General features: G+C 42.3%; 1 protein-coding gene across 1 annotated transcript; it reads right to left on the bottom strand.

The window, feature by feature from the left end:
- Positions 1-1285: 1285 nt before the first annotated feature.
- On the bottom strand, positions 1286-12448 carry LOC110491443 (uncharacterized). The gene is made up of 3 exons (XM_036946291.2): positions 12154-12448; positions 11949-12056; positions 1286-8769 (listed from the first exon to the last, which is right to left on the bottom strand). The coding sequence occupies exon 3, from the start codon at positions 8689-8691 to the stop codon at positions 1939-1941; it is 6753 nt and encodes a 2250-aa protein (XP_036802186.2). The 5' UTR covers positions 8692-8769; positions 11949-12056; positions 12154-12448; the 3' UTR covers positions 1286-1938.
- Between the last annotated feature and the right edge of the window lie 1238 nt (positions 12449-13686).

Here is a 13686-nt window from a genome sequence, read left to right as displayed (position 1 = left end):
CCTGACTCAGTTACACCAGCTCTGTCAGGATGAATGGGCCAAAATTCACCCAACTTATTGTGGGAAGCTTGTGGAAGGCTACCCAAAACGTTTGACCCAAGTTAAACCATTTAAAGGCAATGCCAATCAAATACTAATTGAGTGTATGTAAACTTCTGACCCACTGGGAATGTGATGAAAGATAGAAATGCTGAAATAAATCCTTCTCTCTACTATTATTCTGACATTTCACATACTTAAAATAAAGTGGTGATCCTAACTGACCTAAGACAGAGGTTTTTACTAGGATTACATGTCAGGAATTGTGAAGAACTGAGTTTAAATGTATTTGCCTAAGGTGTATGTAAACTTCCAACTGTATTTCTGATGTCCCAATTAACTAAATCGTGTAAGCCTATGAATAATTTGTTTGTATCTTTTTTTGTTTGTTTGTTTGTTTGCAATATCATACACTAAATCATACACTACAGTTGTTATTTCCCTCTTCAGTGTAACAAAGAATACACACTAGATGATGCCAGAGGGCTGAGATTCACATAAAAAAAAAGTCAATCTCATGCATGGTATAAGACAGCATTCCCAAACTAGGGGTCGCGTGATTTGAAAAGGGGGGTTGCAAGTGAAACTGTGGTTGTAATAAACGCAAGGGTTTGTTTTCTTCCTACAAATGTGATTCTAACTTTTGAACGGTTTAAGCTTGAAAATATTGTGACCCCATCATTGAAAGATAAGACTCTTCTACAACGCCCCCAAGTCTCATCAGAACATTTGAACAAGACCAGGTGCTAAATCAGACTGGGGGGGGGGGGAATAAAATAATCAATGATGATGTTGTTTTCTACACAGAAAATCATACAACATCATTGCCTGATGATCTTCTGAACTTCCCAATACCTTTCTGATGCATTTCAGTCACTTGAAACCATATTTCTTTCAGATGAAAATACTGTACAGAAGTACAGAAATACCATCAGACTGATTTGTAATAGACTGGCATAGTCCCAATTAAAAAAGGTGGCCGTTTATTACATTACTTTTTTTACATGGTGGCGTCGCGATTTAAAAAAAAGTTTGGAACCACTTGTATATGATCTCTCACCATGAATTGGAATGAAAAAAAAGAAGAAAAAGCATTACAATATGGTGTATAAATGCAGTTTAGGCCTAATCATCATGTGTTGGTAGGCCTACCTATGAAAAGGTAGGCCTTTTTATAAGTGGATAAAAATCACTTCATATTTTAACAAGCTCAAGATTATGAAATAACAGCAAAGGATAACTCTAGTTCTTCAGATCTTTTTTTTATTGGAATGATTTACAAAAACAAAATGTAGACCTGCTTTTTCTAGCCATTCGATGCAAAATACTGCCAAACATATTTCCAAGTATCTCCAATTATTTTACAAAGCATAAATCATTGCCAAGTACATTAATGGTATTTCAAGCATTTAGATATTAGTATGAAACGTAATGTGCGACTTTCAATATTCAGTTGCATGTTGACTGATATTGACTACTGAAACGTAGATTAAAACACAATGTATCTTTATGTTTAAATAAATAAATAAAAATCTGACTAAATTGTGTTTATGTGAGGGCAAACTGCTTGTGGAAAAAGTCTAAAAAAAAGCAGAACTTTACATATCAATAAAATAACAAAACAATACATAAAAATGCATAACCAAACTTCATGTCTGCGTGTGAAAATACATATTAACACGGAACACCCATGTCCTTTCTCTTTAAGCTGTCATTTTCCATCAATAACATTACAAATCACATATTTATCGTACATGAATCCCTGAAGTCAGACACTCCCAAATGCCAATTTTATATTAAGTCTAAAGTAGCTCATATAAACCACAAATTCAAAAATGCAAATGAACACTCCACTTCAACTCTGTTAAAACGTTTCTCACAAAGTTGATAAAAGCCCTATCAACTCATACAGTCATAAAGATCCTCAGTGCCTAAGAACTCCCCTAGCATGTGATCTTGGGAGCCGTTCACTGGCTCTAGGTAGCGATGACTATCGTTTGTGTGTTTATACCTCTGCCTTTCCAGCCTTTGTTCAAAGTCTTCCTGGTCCAACTGTGAGGCGGGGACAGTGGATTTCTGCGATGGGATGGATGAGACAGGCACTGGGACAAAGGAACCGTGGTAGAGTACCATTGGTGCGGTTATCACCTCCATGGTGGAAGCCTGAGACACAGGGCCCTCAGGAGGCTGAACAGGTAACTGCACGTAATTCCCAGTTTTGGGATCAAAGAAGGTCTTCGTTTGGACCTGGACGGACATGTCAACTACGAAGTACTGCCCCGAGTCTGGATCCTGCAGCAACTTCCGTTGGGTCATTGGGTAGGAGGCGTAACCGTGCTCGATGCTGGACTGACGAGAGAACTGGCTGGTGTAACTGGACTGGCGGGATAGATTAGGGTGAGGTGATGTCAAGTCTATAACGTCACTGGCATAGGAATCAACACTATGGTTCCAATTCTCTGGTTTCTCTCTGTTGGATCTCTCTTGGGCTCTGCCCCTCTGAGACAGCTCCTCCCTAATGGACTTCTCAATACGCTGACTCCTCGGTACTGGTCTGTCCCTAGGAGATGTCTCACTACTACGAATTCTCTGTTCCACTTTATTACCGATGTGTCCATCCATGCTCTGAGCTCTATGACGCGGGGTTCTCTCACTTGTGGATCTCTCACTGTTTTGCCTTTTATTCTCACTGACAGCTCTGTCGCTGCTGCGGAATCTCTTTTCTTGCATCCCTCGGCCGTGTTTCTCACTACTACGGCCCTCACGCTTGGAATCACCAGGACTTTGCTTGTCACTCTTACGGCCTTGATGCTCTGATTCACCATGCCTCTGTTCGTCAATGCTGCGTCCTTGCCTGTGTTTCTCACTACTATGACTGCTGTGCTCTTTTTTTTCTGTCGGGGGCTTCTCATTAGCATGGCTCTGATGTTCAGGTACACCATTGTGGTGCTTCTCACTCTTATAGGCTTGACGCTCTGATTCATCCTGCCTGGGCTTTTCACTACTACGGCCTTGATGCTCCGATTCACCACGGCTGTGCTTTTCACTGCTATGGCTGATGTGTTCGGTCCTTTCCTGATGTTGCTTCTTACTACTACAATGCTTGTCAATACTATCACTGCTACTATTTTTATGCTCCGATGATTTATCAATCTTGTTTTTATCACTTCTACTGCTGCGGCTCTTGTGTGGTTGACTTCCCTTCTCCTCCTTTCGGATCCTTCTGGTGGTCAGCTTCATGGCTTTGAGGAGGGCCTTCTCTGACTTGGGAGGGACCACGGGGGGTCTGCCGGGGCCTTGGGTGTCATTCCCGCTGCAGACTGACCCAGACTGCACCTTGGAGTCCTCTGGGTTGTTATCAGCTGTATCCACTGTGCTTGTCCCCCCTTCTGATGATGGACTCACCCCCGAATGTATGTAATCTTCCTGAGGGACAGTGAGGAAAGACCCATATTGTTGGCTTTTGGGGGTGTTTTCGGGGGTCAGTTTTGTGGGAGACAGTGGGGAGTGTGTAGCGTGGTGAGATTGAACCTCTTTGGGTTTGAGATGTTTGTCTGGTGTGGTGGCAGCAGCATGGGGTTCAGGGATATCAAGATGATCTTTCTCGCCCCTCTCAGAGCCACTCAAGCACTCCCTGGGTGACCATGGCGCACGTTTGTCTTTCTGACTGTGTTCGGGGGCTAGTTTTGAGGGAGACAGCGGTGACTGTGGAGAGTGGGGAGATGCCGTCTCTTTGGGTTTGAAGTGTTTGTCTGGTGTGGTGGCGACATTATAGGGTGACGGTATTTCAATAGACTCTTTAAGATGATTGAAAGGATCTTCCTCGCTCCTCTCAGAGCCACTCAAGCTTTCCCTAGGTGACCACGGTGCACGTTCCGCTGGGTCATGGTTTGTCTTGTGCAGAACCTGTTTCACTGTCTTGGTTACAGGTGAGACATGATGCTTGAAGGTGTTGTCTTTCACTTTGAATAGAGCCGGTTTCCCCAGAACTGGTGAAGAGGCGTTGGACTGAGATGTTGGCGTTTGACTGTTTGTGTTGTCCATGGGGCTCTGGAGCCATCCAATTTTGTCAATCTCTCTGGCTCTTGACTCGTTGTCATCCTTCCGGGATGTTTCCCTATCTCGCCTGGAAGGGATTACTGGCTTAACTCCAACTTCCTCATTTTCATGATCACTTACAGAGTAATACTCCACTTCTATCTTAGACTCCAAATCCCATCTCACACGTTCTGCCACATCCTCTACTCCTTCCTCAACCTCCTCTAATTCAGCAATCAAATTCTCCAAAGAGTGAAAGATGTTTGAGTCAGTTTCATTGTTTCTTTGCAATGAACTCGCGACAGAGAAATATGATGACTTCGAGGACATACTGGTTTGATCCTGTTGACTTTGATTTATACTACTGCTATTTGACAACGGAGACACTAGTTCTCTAATATCTTCATCAACATTTGCAATATCTTCAATAATCTTAACTGATTTGTTTGACTCTTCAGTTGCTTGGCTCTTTTTCATGGTCTCTTTTTCCATTATTGATTCATCCTCAGTAGTGATGTTTACTTGGTTTGAAGGTTTTGAATGATCTTTGCCTGGTTTTAAAGGGGCCTTCCTTCTTACACAGGGTTGTTCCTGTTGTTCCATATTGTTTGGTGTTTGTTCTGCTTTGGGCTCCCTTACAGGAAGTTTATTAGTTTGGCTTTCATTTAATAAAGCCTTCCTTTCCTTTTCCTTCTCTTCACTGAGTGAAAAAGAGGCATTTGTTTCATGGGGATGCTTTGAATGTTTAGAATAGTCTTCTAGAATAGTCTTCTTCTGGGGATTATTTTGTATAATTGGCGTATCTTGCTCAGTCGTCGTCTCTGTTTCAAGTGCATCTGTTTGTCTTTCTGCTTTTATCTTTGCATCAAGGGCCTCCCTGTTTGAGACCTTGCCTCTTGCCCGTGTGTTCCTTTGTTGTTGAATTGTGTCATTAGTACTATCCCTTCTTGAAAGTTCTCTATTCTTTATATCCTCCTCAATTATATTCATAACATTCCCACATTCTTTCTCCTCCTCTGTGCTGTCCTCTTTTTCAGTGTTCCCTTTCTTGCTCCTCGGTGGTGCCTCTGGTTTGAGAACGGGTGCGTCTGGTTGACTCTCCTCTCTGACGACCTCATCATTTGTAGAGGTGTCATCGCTTGTTTCAATAGATAACTGTCTAGCAACAGTTCTATCACTCTCCTCTGCTGAGTATTTGCTGGATCTAATATTGTATTTTTGTTTGTCACTGACATTATTGATGATGTTTCTAGTCTCTTGATCCTCCCTGATAGGTCTTGTTGCGAGTTTCTTTTCTTCAGCATAGATTGTGGCACCCAACCTGTGATTTCCACCAAGTTGTGTCTCAGTCTTGGTAATGATTTCTTGTGTCTGATGATGATGATGATCCCTCGGATCTCCGAGCCTCTCTCTCGCCTCCTTTTGTTCCTCCTCTGCTGCTGTCCTGATAGATTCCTGTCTTGCTTGTCTACGCTCTTGGACTCTAACATTACAACTATCATCAGTGTTCTCACCTGGGACTGTATTGACATCCTCTTCTTTATTCTTTAAGACTTTCTTTTTACGTTTCTCTTCTCTATCCGATATGATTTCCTCGAGGGCCATTTTAGCCTTGTCATAATTGTCGTTGATCAATGCCTTGTTTATAACAACGTTGTTGTCTATCTTTGAGAATACATTATGCTTAGTTTGCTCCTTCTCTTTGTTCACAAATACCTCTTTTTTAGCGAATGTGTTTCCTCGCATGGAAAGCATGCCCCTTTTGATGTTCCTAAGCTCCCTGGAAATTAAATTGTTTTTTGCCTTTGTCTCCCTATCTATCCCTGGTTCGAGGTTCAAATTCTCACTGTCCTTGATAAGGTGTTCACCCAATCTAGCCTTTTCCAGCTCTTTCAGTGCATGTAAGTCACTTACTTTCTTTTCGCTATCTTTCATTTCTTTGTGCACCATCTTCTCTGTATAATGTACTTCTTCATCCACATCTTTCTTATTATTTACCTCCATTTTAGGTTCAAAATCCTCCTCATCTTCCACTTTCTCGCCACTCTCCTTCGTTGCATATCTTTGGCTTTTAATATAGTTGTTTTGTCTCGCTGAAAATACGTGTTTAAACCTGCCTTGCTTTTTAACCGGCTCCTTCTCCTTTTCTGACAAAATAATTTCTTTCTCTTTTTCCGCACATTCTATAAATCCGTTGGTGAGTGTGTTGTCAGTTGGATATGTCTCACCTGTTGTCTGTCGCTCTATCCGTCTGTGGCTTGGCACTGAAAGGGAATGAAGTGAATGTCTATCCTCAACTACAATTGCATTGTCATCTTTCTCTTGGGACGCCTCTGTTTTGACAATGTTGTTCTTGTTCATGGTTAATTCTTCTACAGCTTCTGTTCTATTGGGAGATAATATTTTGGTTTGAGCGGTGGATATTGCTTCCAAACCGGCTTTCGTAACCTCTTCAACTGCATATTTGACATTGAACTCGCTCATGTCCTTTGTTGACCTTTTGGTATGGTCTTTTCTTTTCGAGAACAGCACTTTATTTTGGGCTGTAGTTAATGTCTCCCTAATAGCTGTGATGGCTTCTCTTGTATTTACAGTCTGTTCACCGATGTGTTCTTCCTTCAATTCCACAGTGTCTTTTGTTGGTTGTTTAGCGTTGGCTGTTAAATTTGGCGACGACACTTTGTTTTGCGCTGCAGGTAAATTGGGAGATGCCACTTTGTTCTGTGCTGTATTCCTTATTGTATGTACAGGCTGGTCACCGATGTCTTTCTCCTTTTGCTGCAACATCTCTTTTGCTGGCTTTTCTGGTATATTCAGAGAAATCCCTTTCTTTTGTGCACTAGGATGGTACGTTGTCTTGTCTGAAATATTCAGAGAAAGTCCTTTGTTGGGTGTGGCAATGGACAAAGTATCCTTACTCAATGACGGTGAGAAGTGTTTCATCTCTGGCCCCGCAGGACTCTTGTACAAGTTCAGAGTTGGGTATGTTTGTTTCGTAGTCAGGGAGCGCTTGTTCACCTTTGAGTGTGTGAAGGGCGACCCAGGGCTCCTGCTACCCGCAGCCTCTCTTTTGGTTTGCAATAAGTTGGATATTAAGTAATCGTCTGATATATCCGAATCTATATATTTCCTAAGACCAGCATTGCTAGATTCTGAAACAGCTGGGCTACAGATAGGCAGTCCATCTAATAGAATGGGAGGTGTGCTTAAACCGGAGGCTAGAATGGCAGGTGTACTGAAGCCAGAGGCTATACTATCAGAAGGAGCATTTGCATATTTGAGTAGTCTCTGTTCCAGCAGCTTTGGAGACAGAGTGCTACGATCCGCCTGTTCGGTTTTGAACTTTGGCGGGCTGTACCTGCTCTTGACCCTCTTCCTGTTATCCTTGAGGTTGAACAACAAACTGGACGCAATAGATTTGTAGCTGTCTCGTTTGACGACCTCGGAGGTCGACCTTGATATGACTGGCGACACATGCTCTATGTCTAGGAGGGGGAGATCGAGGAGAGAGGGAGAGAGCACTGCTGACAGGATCTCTGAGGTGTCTGTAGCCTGTCTGAACAGTATTACGGGTGTCATCAGCTGAGAAATGCTGAATGGAGTATTGGTCAAAGAGCACGACTTCTCCACTTCTTTCACCTTTGCCGACTTGACTTCCTTTTTATACAGCAGAGGAATCTCCTCCATCAGTTTTGGGGTTTCAGTGGGAGGGCAAAGTACTCCCGGTTGGTTGACAGTTACAGCACTCTTGGCTCTCGCTCTGTTTCTCCTCCAGGGGGCGTTGGTTTCACCCTTAGAAGAGGTGTCCGACGCAGACCTCTTCTCGGGGGCAGAGGGTTTTGGCAGAACCTTGGGTGGAGGACGAGGAGGAGGAGGGGGTTCGACTGGTTTCTGGCACTGCTGCTCTGTCTCCTCCGCAAGCAGTGTATCTATTCGATGCGCCTCAGTCAGTTGTTTGTATAGCGGGGAGTCATACCATTTAGGGAGGTTGTCCACCACCGGGAGAATGGAGGTGATGCCGTCTTGACCTAACGGAAAGCGGTTAAAATCCCTCCACGATTGGAACGGGCTGAACTCGCTGTGGAGAAAAAAGTTTTTGATATTCAGCTTCCGCAGCTTGAAAATAGATTGGCCATTTTTAGTCTTGGAGGACTTTGCATTTTTGTCTGATTTCTTGGCTGTGAGGTTCTTGCAATCCGAGGAGAATTCTGATAGTTCCCTTTCGATGCTGAAGAGGGCCGACTTATCCAACGAGTCCCCGTTAGGGTCCTTAAAATCACTATTTTTAATCAACACGTTGGACATGCTCTTCTTCTGCCTCCAGGGTTGAGTGTCTTTGGCACCATTGAGTTGGTGCTTTGTACCAGCGTCTTTAGTCTTTTCCAGGGGCTTCTCCACTAGGGGCTTGTGACAGCTGAAAGGGAATCCATATGAAAACTCATCGTTGTACACGGCCTCGTCTCCGATGCACAGGCTCCGGAAGGCTCGGTCAGTGAGCGTGCTGACCTCTCGGTCCGTCTCGTCCAGGAAGATTTCAGTGAAGCCGTTGGGGAAGCGGTGGTGGAGCATGGTGTTCCGGTGGCTCACGTGTTGGCGCTTCTCCACACAGGTCATGGTGATGGCTGATGGTTGACAATGGGTTTTAGATGGTTGAGTCTATAGCGTCCCTAGTTGGGTCAGCTTACCATCTTCCTGGGAAAGAAGGAAATACGTAGAGTGTCACAATCAGGAAACAGCAGCACTTAATTGCTTTATTCAGATTGTATGGTGACTGACTTTGAAGCATGTAGAGTATCTGCTCAATGAAAGTTCCAGGCGTTTGTCGATGCATTCCTGAGATGCAAGCGTTTTTTCATCAGCCTAATAATTTTTACAAATTACAAGCTAGATGTAGTTTTTTTTTATGTGATTCCTCCTAACACTACAGAAAGGGCTGTGTCCATTTTGATAGAACAATAAATTGTTTGGTAGACCATGTACTGTATCTCACTCTGTCCTTTGTGTCCATGATATGTGTGAGCTGAACTATCTCATTGCTATGTACACCACAGACAAACACATACCATACCGCAGGCTATTTCAAGGGAAGGAGGATGCTTCTACACTGTCTCCTAAACATCAAGGATGACCATGGATATGAGCAGCATGACAATAAAGAACTTTTGACCTCGTGTCTCATAAATACTGAGATTTTATAGGAGCTGGTGTCCTTGATGCCCTGTACCACAGTGTATCTGTTGTACTGCCTACAGATGTAGGATCTTAATTTCAGCCAGTTTGCTACAGCAGGAAAATTGTCCTGCAGCAACAGAAAATGTGGACTAATTAATGGACATTTTTGTAGGGGTTGATACATTTGCTGTAAGTAAAAAAAACAAATTGGTAGGGCAAATCAATTCTGAAATTTCAAAGGTGAAATTAAAAGCTTCAGAAGTATTTTTAAACCTCAAATACACCACAGGTGTGATATTTCTTGCATTGGAAAAAAAGTTATCCTGCAACTGGGTGATCAAATTAAGATCCTACACCTGTATGACTATGTTAGTCTATAGGCATTATTATCTGACTATATCAGGGTTCTCCAACCCTGTTCCTGGAGAGCTAATGTCCTGTACGTTTTTGCTCCAACCCTAACCGAGCACACACAATTCTAATAATTAGCTAGTTGATACGCTGAATCAGGTTAGATACAACTGGGGTTGGAGTAAAAATGTACAGGGGGGTAGCTCTCCAGGAACAGGGTTGGAGAACCCTGGTATAGTCCGAATATAATGGCTATAGACTAACAGGCTATGGACGAACAGACTAATAGACTAACATAGGCATTATCATCAGAAAAGGCCATCACATTGTAATCACTGTTATTGTTTGCAACATTCCTATAAATCAGCATAGGTTTGTGTACAACCATGTGGGTTGCATGTTAACAGCATGTTAGAACATGCTACAGGTGCAGGATCTTCATTTCATCACCCTGTCATTGCAGGAGATGCAAACATGTGGTGTTTTTGAGGTTTAAAAATGCTTAAAATGTTAGTCATTTCCACTCTACAAAAATGTCCATTATTATAACCACACAATAATTCACTTTTCCTGTTGCTGCAGGATTATTTTCCTCCTGTGGTCACCTTCACAATGGATATACAGTACTTATTATATTCCCCCGAGTGGACAAAACATTAGGAACAATAGGAACTCTTTCCATGACAGACTGACCAGGTGAATCCAGGTGAAAGCTATGATCCCTTATTGATGTCACCTGTTCAATCCACTTCAATCAGTGTGGATGAAAGGGAGGAGACAGGTTAAAGAATGATTTTTTTTGAGCCTTGAGACAATTGAGACATGGATTGTGTATGTGTGCCATTCAGAGGGTGAATGGGCAAGACAAGATATGTATGTGCCTTTGAACAGGGTATGGTAGTAGGTACCAGGCGCACTGGTTTGTGTCAAGAACTGCAACACTGCTGGGTTTTTCACGCTCAACAGTTTCCTGCGTGTTTCAAGAATGGTCGTCCACCCGAAGAACATCCAACCAACTCGACACAACTGTGGGAAGCATTGGAGTCAACATGGGCCAGCATCCTTGTGGAACACTTTCAACACCTTGTAGAGTCCATGCCCTGATGAATTGAGGCTGATCTGAGTGCAAAAGGGGGTGCAACTCAACATTAGTAAATGTGTTCCTAATGTTTTGTACAGGCAGTGTATATTTTCATAATATGATTGATGGTCAAGCTTATATAAGCAAATCACACGCCACGATGCTCTTTAGACATGTTATGTGCAGAATAAGTTTACATGGGGCGCTGAGAATGCTTTTAAATCGCGTCGTTGTTCACAGTGCACTTTGCAGCAGCTGCTTAGCTCAGTTTAGCTATCTGGGTGAGGGTCTAGAATAGCTCATTAACCCATTTCAATATTCTGACCTGGGAGCTTAACCGTTGGCATATTGGTCAATGTTATTGTTCCTACAAAACTCCTTAAAAGAAGCTGCAGCTGATCAAGATAAATAGACACACAAACACAGTGAGAGTACCGAATGTATAGAATATGCCATAGTGTTGCATTCAATTTAACCCTCTGAGTAAAACGGGATTCAAAAGCACAGAAGAAGAAACATGATTCCGATTCATGATCATGTCAAGATCAACAGCAGTTACCCAGACATGTGTAGGCCGAGCTCTGCGTACAGCCGTCGTGCCTTTGCCAGTCACACACATGCATTTTCAATCTTTTGCCCTCAATATTTAACAACACACTTTATTATGTAACTGGAACTGAGATGAGAGAATGCATTCACTTTCCAGGAGAATTTGGCCAGCACTAAGCTATTTTCCAGTGCTTATAATGTGATGCCAGCTACAGAGGCAGGGTGATTTCCCAGCCTCTAGTTGGTGTATTAATACCAGAGGAGAAACAAGAGTAGAGAGGCTATCTATCCCTCCTATCAAACCCCAAGGTAACTATTCAGTATTATACAGTTAAGGTACAGTAATATACAGTAAATTTAGTGTCAGCAACATAACAAACACCGTCTTCAAAGTTCCGCCTCATAACTCATGGACTTAAAAATGTTTGGACTTAAATTGTTTGGACATAAAAGTGCACAATTTGGACAAAAGCTTCAGTTGGTAAATATGTATATATATATTTGCAAATGGCTATCATAAAAATTAAAAGTAAATATTGACATGTTTGTCGTGTACATGTGCCATATGTTTGTTTGGGTATTAGGGTAGAAGGGTCAGATTGTGAGCCCTTCACCCCACACACAAAGAAACGATCCAGACTGTGTGATCCAATCATCCCCTTACATTTCCATGCTTTGGACAGTTATTACCATTAATGAAGATACAATTCGGCTTTACCTTTTGATCGTGTATTCCATGTTTGGTTGGGGGTAAGGGTCAAATCAAGACGGGGGGGGGGGGGGGGTCATGAGGAAAAATCCTTAAGTCCTGATGAATCGACGGCACCTGCAAAAAAAATCGTAGGAGTGAGTAACAAGTTTACAAGCAGGAAAAAAGTTGACTTTGAATAAATAAATAACCAAAGATAAATCCTTGAACCTACTCAAGCTCTGAGTTCCATGCGGTAAATGCAGCGGGGTAAAGGACCCTAAAAGCTAAGCATGGAAGAGTGGCTACCGAAATAGACACAGAAGACGGTGTGGCCAAACTGAGCAGTAACACTAATTTTAGTATCTAAGAGCATGTGTCCATAGCAGCACGCTAGCCTTATCTTTAAGCGCCTTCAAAGACTACAGTGGAGTAGTCTCTAGCTCCTGTTGGACTCATGGGGTGATGGTTTTAAGTCTGTGACTCACTTGTCTTTCCCATGGTCTCGCCATACAAACAAGGTATCAAACATAGCTCATTGCGTCATCCACACAAGTGTCACACTCCTTAAAGCGGAGAATGAGAGACAAATGGCATCTGATTACCATGACGGGTTTGGTTTCCCCCCCCCCCTCACACACACACACACACACACACATTATCCATGCTTTGTTTACTGGGATAAGCTGTGTGGTCTGTGTGTTTGAAGCTTCTGTTGTTTCAGTGAGATTGAAGTGAGAGGCGTCTAGTTTCTGGTAACTTTTACTCAATTTAGTCAATCATTGTTCAACCACATTGGTGGAACTTTCATAATTACTTTGGTAAGGAAAATAAGGACTTGATTAGTACACACATAAAATAGCTCTTGTAATCCTGCAGACAAATTAAGATTTGAATCGTTCCTACAATTAATCAATTTCCCCCTTTCATTGTCAATACCACACTTTCATTCAGGGTTGAGCAGTAGCTGATTGCATGTAATCAATTCCATGTAATCTGATTACATTTTTTTTTAAACTGTAATAATTGACGTTAGCAGCACAAATATTATAATCAGATTATAGATACTTTTGTAAAACTAGATTACTTATTGGATTACTTTTACATTTAGAAACATGTTTGCGAGAAGAAAAAAAAACATTATGACACATTTCTGTTTTCTCAATGACATTCAAGTCAGCATTGAAAAAATGACTCATCAATCAGGCAAAAGCACAAAATAGGAATAAGGAGGAATCACATCTACGAACATAGACAAGGCTCTAACTCCCCTAGCTCCACAATGAGATAGGGTGCAGGCCAGGCAGCAGGCTGTTAGCCAGCCTGCCAGCTTAGTGGAGTCTGCCACTAGCACAGTCAGTGTAGTCAGCTCAGCTATCCCCATTGAGATCGTGTCTGTGCCTCGACCTAGGTTGGGCAAAACTACATCTCAAAATAGGGCTACTTAATGTTAGATTCCTCACTTCCAAGGCAGTTATAGTCAATGAACTAATCACTGATCATAATCTTGATGTGATCGGCCTGACTGAAACATGGCTTAAGCTTGATGAATTTACTGTGTTAAATGAGGCCTCACCTCCTAGTTACACTAGTGACCATATCCCCTGTGCATCTCGCAAAGGCGGAGGTGTTGCTAACATTTACAATAGCAAATTTCAATAAAAATAAAAAAAACTATGTTTTCGTCATCTAGTCATAAAATCTATGCATCCTACTTAATCACTTTTTAATAGCTACTGTTTACAGGCCTCCTGGGCCGTATACAGCG

The sequence above is a fragment of the Oncorhynchus mykiss genome, chromosome 16 (genome assembly GCF_057628025.1).
Source record: "Oncorhynchus mykiss isolate SJ-2025 chromosome 16, ASM5762802v1, whole genome shotgun sequence".
Taxonomy (NCBI): domain Eukaryota; kingdom Metazoa; phylum Chordata; class Actinopteri; order Salmoniformes; family Salmonidae; genus Oncorhynchus; species Oncorhynchus mykiss.
This window is presented reverse-complemented; position numbering and strand designations above follow the sequence as displayed.

Coding starts and splice junctions, on each gene's coding strand:
- LOC110491443 (XM_036946291.2), bottom strand. CDS start 8,691: ATGACCTGTGTGGAGAAGCGCCAACACGTGAGCCACCGGAACACCATG.